Raw genomic sequence first — 6,062 nt, 5'->3', positions numbered from 1 at the left:
CCTTATCCAGAGAAGCAGCAGCACCAGAGATGGAGGCAGAGATGGGGAGTGGCTGAGGATTCTAGATTCAAGGACTAAGAAGAGAAGGACTAAGAGCTGGTGGCTAGGAGCAGACTTGCAGAATGTGCCCTTTGGAGATGTAATTTATTATCTATGCCTGAGTGGGGTTTTTGTTTGTGTGTTTTTTTTTAAAAAGCTAAAGAGGATAGAGAGAAATACTTTTAACTGATGGTATATGGAGGGGATTATAATCAATGTAATGAAACGAGTTATATGAATTATACCTACTCCTCCTCCTTCCTTTGGTTTGATCAGTAGGTCTGGTCGGCTTGGTAGCAATATCTAGGGGCCAAATGTAATTCAGGGTCATCTTTGCTTCTACTTTCCCACACTGAATGGGAATTTCATAAATATGCAGGGAAAAGAAGAACAAAAAGGAGACTTCTATGTCTGAGCAAAACTGATTATTGTTGTTAAGTGCCATCGAGTTGTTTCTGATCCATGGCAACCCTGTATATGGTTTCCTAAGAGTGGCTGGTGAGCTTGAACTGAGGACCTTGTGGTTCAAATCATCCTTGCAGTCCAACACATTAACCTGCAGAGCCATCCAGAAAGTTGTAAATTTATCTCATTTTTTTTGGGAACTGTGTCAAATGGGACACTGTGTCAAATCCAGGTCTCTGCTGAGAGGAATCTCCCTCTATAAAGTAATCAAAATTATGAAAGGATGAATCACCACCAGAAACTGCCCAAGTGCTTGTTCCAGGGTTCAGATGCCGATGGCACTACAGGGTACATCTCTGGGTCAACAGATGGGGTCAATGATTGAATAAGATATTTGAACCAGATTATCAAGTGTTTGATGATAACTAATTTTGACCGGAGTCCTGGTGTGGCTCTGAAGGATCAGCACTGTATTATTAACCACAAGGTTGGCAGTTCAAACCCACCAGCTGCTCCCTGGAAACCTATACAGGGTCACTATGAGTCAGAACTGCCTCAATGACATGTAACAACACCACAGCATAATAATCAAGACATCTATATGGACAGCACCTCATTTGACTTTTCCCTCAGATCTGGTACAGCAGAGCCAATTATTATCCCCATTGCACAGATAAGGAAATCAAGGCTGGAAGGCCAGAATCACCCAGAGAAGAACCAGCATTCTATTCATGTGACCCTGGAGTTGGAAGTGAGCTAGAGAAGGAAAAACATGTGGAGTCCTGGTGTGGTAGTGCAGGATAAGTGCTGGACTGCTAACCACAAGCTGGAGTGGTTCAGACACACCAGCTGCTCCTTGGAAGCCAAATGCAGGGTCCTATGAGTCGGAACAGACCAAACAGTGCTTAACATAACATAACATAACATAACATAACATAACATAACATAACATAACATAACATAACATAACAAACATAACAAAACATATAAAAAAGATCAAATACTAGTAGGCTCTGCCTGGTGGACTTCACCACTTTCAACAAAAGATAGCAAGAGAGAGTCCAGTAGAGTGCACCAACCTGGGGGCCAGGAGGCCCAGGGGAGCCAAGTGATCCTTGCATACATGGTGTCTGCGTGGTCTCGAGTTCAAGGATGAGGTTCTTGATGTCTGGGGAAAGAAGCTTCAATGCAAAGCAATACAGAGGTTATAGGTCAGACATGGGGACAAAAGAAAATCAGCACCCTTGTCATAGACCAGGGTCTAGCCCCATAGGCTGGTGGCTTCTTGATACCCCAATGAGCATCCCAGTAAGATGACCTTCTGGCCCACCAGCTTCCGGTCTCTCATCTGCCCTGGTTACAAACCTGTCTTGAAGGGATTATACAGATATAATCGTCACTTTGGGTGGAGCTGGGAAGCTCATTTCAGGGGCCTTGATCAAATGTCAAGGACAGTACTGTCCAACAGAAATGTAACATGAACCAGAGATAGAGTTGTACATTTTCTAGTAATCACATTAAAAAGGTAAACTGAAATTTTTAATAATAATATATTTCATTTAACCCAATATACCCAAGACAACTTCATTTCAACATATAATAAATACAAAAAATTGTTAGTGAGATAGTTTACATTCTCATGCGCATATTGAATCGTCAAAATCTAGTGTGTATTTTACACTTACAGCATATTTAAGCTCAAACTGGCCACATTTAAAGTACTCAGTAACCACATATGGCTACCAGATTGTAGATCTCAGAGTTTCCCAAAAGGTCTGTGGATGCCTCATCCCTAGAAAGCCCAGGCCTGTTGTCTTCCAGGTCAGCTCCCTGGACCCTGCTCTTTTCTCCTTCCCAAATCCGGGTCCTTCTCACACCTCAGTGTATCTACTGGAGGACTATTTCCTGTGTCCCTTCAAAGAAATGGTCTCCATTAGACAGAGGTGGTAGAAGGGAATTTCATAAACACTTGGGAAGAAGAAAACCAAAAGGGGGAATTCTATAGCTGAGCTGCTGATGGGGCCCCAGAAAGTTATAAATTCATCTCATTGTTTTTGGAGCAGATGAGTCATAGTGCCAAATCCAATTCCTGGCTGAGAAGAATCTCCCTCCATAAATTATTTTAAATGATGGGGAGATGGGATGAACACCTATCAGAAACTACCCAAGTGTCTGTCTGTTCCAGGGTTCAGCAGCTGATGGGCCTACGGGACTGAATAACTCTGAACAGATTCTGGAATAGCTCATTTTGAAAGGCGGGGCAGGAAGGAGGCTGGGCTGAGCCCTGGGAACCCTGACCGTCTATTCTCGGGCAGGTCTGAAACTACTCACAGGACTTCGGCCCTCTCTGAAGAACGGAGGCAAGAACAACGGGGGTGGAGGCGGCATCAGCAGGCAGCATGCTTTGTGGCTGCTGCGCTTCTTCTGGTCCAGGCCAGGAAGGGCTGTGCAGAGAAAACTGCTGTTTGTTAATGTGGGTCAGTGCTGGGACCTCTATACTGCCCATGGGGTCAAGGGAGACTGACCCTGCCACCCCACAATTCCAAATGCCATGTCAACCTTTGAGATGTCAGCAGATCCACTGTTTACTATTTGACATAGTCACCTGCCCTCCCACCCCAACCTTGCCTTTGCTAAATTAAGATGGTAAGGTATACAAACAGTTCGCATTCCACTACTAACCTAAAGATTGGCAGTTTGAATCCAGCCAGTGGTACATGGAAGATCTGCTTCCTTTAAGATTAGAGCCAAGAAAATACTACGAAGTGGTTGTACTTTGTGACACAAGGAATCTTTGAAATCTTTGGAATTCACTCGACAGCAAATAACCAGAACGAAAAACAGCTCTCACTGAGTAGATGCTAATGACACCGTGACCACTGCGGGGTCCATTTCACTTTCTCCAGATTCGGGGTGGTCATTTTATAGGTGTGCCAAGGAATGCAATACTTAAACAGACTCATACTGTGCCTCCAAGAGTTGGGCAGAAGAAAGCTGAGTGAATAACTTTGAAACTGTACCCAGAAGGAAAGCATTCTGAGACAGAAGCAGTCAGGGCTATAGGGAGCATTGACTACAAGTGACCCAGAACTATGATTTAAAACATGTATAGTGACTCCAGACTGTGGACACACAGTGTCATTCACACTTAGCAGAGAGTTACTGCTTAATGTCTCAATGCATTGGTGGCCCAGTCCCAAGTGCGAGGAGGTGAAGGTTAGGGTGTGAGTCCCTGTGTTCAATAATAGTATATGCTCAATGTTGAACTACACCTTTAAAATATATATATGCAGCCCAAGGCTTGCAGAGTGTGCCCTTTAGCTGTTTGGATGACTGTATATTCATGAGTGTTTTGGTGTCCATCCAAAAACAAAAAACAATGGGAATAGAAGCAGGTACTGTTTAATGATGATGCAAGGAGGAGACTGTAATCATTGCAATGAAACGAAATACGATAGGATGAATGTAAAGCTGATGTTCTTCCCTGTAAACATCACTCAGTTCACAATAAAAACTTAAAAAAAAAAAGCATGCAGCCCAATAAACTTCTAAGAAGTGGATATATCTGAGAAACCAGTACCTACACCAGAAGACAGAGAACTCACCACCACCCAGAAGCCCCCTTTTAACCTCCTCTCCACGATCCTCACGTTCAACACCACGGATTCATTTAACCTGTTCTAAAAGTTTATATAAATGGACTCATATAATATGAACACGTTTGTGTTTGGCTTCTGTCATGGATTGAATTATATGCCCCCAAAATATGTGCCAATTTGGCTACTGCATGTGATAATCCTCCAGGATGCAATCTGATGTGATAAATAAAAAGAATATAAAATATGGGCAATAATCTTAATCCCATCGTACTCTGATCTGATGTCAGGGATTTCCCCAGGGGTGTGACCTACAACATCTTTTGTCTTACAAGAGATAAAAGAAGAGAGACGTGACCAGAGAAGGTTGGACTTATTATCATCAAGAAAGAAGAGCCAGGGGTAGAGCACGTCTTTTGGACCCGGGGTTTCTGTACTGTGATGCTCCTAGATCCAAGGAAAGATTGACGGCAAGATGCATAGAGATCTCCAAGGAATGATGGGCCTACAGATGCTGAAGGGAGGCAAGGACCCCAGAGCCAGCAAAGAGAGAAGACTTCCCCTAGAGTTGTCACTCTGAATTTGGACTTCTAGCCTCCAAAACTGTGAGAGAATAAATTTCTGTTTGTTAAAACCACCCCCTTGTAGTATTTCTTAGCCTTGGAGAACTCAGACAGCTTCTTTCAGAGTATTTGTGGGAGTCATCTAGGTTGATGATTATAGCTATAATTAAGTCATTGTCTTTGCTGAATTGTATTTCATGGTGTGAATGTACCAAGATCTATTTATCCATTCTGCTGCTGATGGACATGTGGGTTGATATCAACATGCATCCCAAAATGGCTAAAATGGAAAAGATGGAAAATGACCAGTACTGGCAAGGATGTGAGCCAACCACAACTATCATGCATTGGCTGGTGGGAATACAAACTGGTCCCACTTTGAAAAAATTGTTTGGCTTTTTCAGAAATTTATAAAAGCAGAACATAGGCATATACTACGCTATCAGAGCTCAGCCATTTCCCTCCTAGGTAGATTCACCCAAACACATGTACTAGAAGGTTTATAAAAGTTATAGCCAAAATCAAAAGCTATTACTTTTCTGAATTCCCATCTTGATCTCAGATAAAAGGCTTAAAAAAGCTTGTGGGAAAACTCTACTATGTTTTATTTCTATTTTCCTTGAATTTTTCAAAGTCCTGCTTGTATTGTTACCCTCACCTCCACCTCTTCACTGAACCTCTGAACTCACAGTAGATGTTGCCCAGCAAGCCCTTACCCAGTTTTCAGCCTTATCTTCACCTGCAATTTTCTACCCCATCTTCCATGACCTGTTGTCACACAAGCAGCAAGTGGTGGGGCTCTCCAGAGGCTGCCAGCTTGTGTAGGCTGCTTGGGTCAGCTCCGGGTGCTGACCTGTGCCCCCTGGTGCACACACACCCTCAGTGCCTAATAAAGAGGCATCCGACAGCTTGTGCCAATAGTCCCCAGCCTTCTTAAAGTCCTTTATCAGAAAATTGTTAAGACATATTTATTATCCTAAAATGAAATTCATAAATGATCTATATTATCTATTGTTGTTGTTGTGAAGTGCTGTGGAGTCAGTTCTGACTTATAGAAATCCTATATAGGGTTTCCAAGGAGTGACTGATGAGCTTGAACCACTGACCTTGAGGTTAAAATCAACCTTGTAGTCCACTGCATTAACTTGAAGCACCACACCAGGACTCCCACAACCCTAAGAATCAAACCTGAATATAAAATAACAGTGATTTACGTATATTTTTGTGGTAATCAGGCACAACTGCATCAGAAAACACATGATATGGTTAGATGTTGTTGTTGTTGTTGTCAGGTGCCATCGAGTCGGAACCGACTCATAGCGACCCCATGCACAGCAGAACGAAACAATGTTCTATCCTGGGCCAACCTCACCACCGCTGCCACACTTGAGTCCATCAATGATGCCACCTGGCTGATCCATCTCGTTGGGGGTCTTCCTCTTTTTCTCTGACCCTCCAC

At 43.1% G+C, this 6,062-nt stretch overlaps 1 protein-coding gene across 2 annotated transcripts in view; it reads right to left on the bottom strand.

Moving 5' to 3' along the window:
* Positions 1-6,062, bottom strand: part of COLQ (collagen-like tail subunit (single strand of homotrimer) of asymmetric acetylcholinesterase) — a 113,488-nt gene that overhangs the window by 48,586 nt on the left and 58,840 nt on the right. The window contains exons 2-3 of one of the 2 annotated variants that reach the window (XM_006840013.1): positions 2,776-2,888; positions 1,524-1,625 (exon numbers count right to left, since the gene is read on the bottom strand). In XM_006840013.1, coding sequence (XP_006840076.1) covers positions 1,524-1,625; positions 2,776-2,888 — 215 coding nt within the window. The remainder of the gene's footprint in view (positions 1-1,523; positions 1,626-2,775; positions 2,889-6,062) is intronic. The other variant, XM_006840014.1, reaches the window with a different exon arrangement.

Source organism: Chrysochloris asiatica, unplaced genomic scaffold, assembly GCF_000296735.1.
Source record: "Chrysochloris asiatica unplaced genomic scaffold, ChrAsi1.0 scaffold00028, whole genome shotgun sequence".
Lineage (NCBI taxonomy): Eukaryota > Metazoa > Chordata > Mammalia > Afrosoricida > Chrysochloridae > Chrysochloris > Chrysochloris asiatica.
Note: the sequence above shows the minus strand (reverse complement) of the source record. Positions and strands in the feature narration are given on the sequence as shown.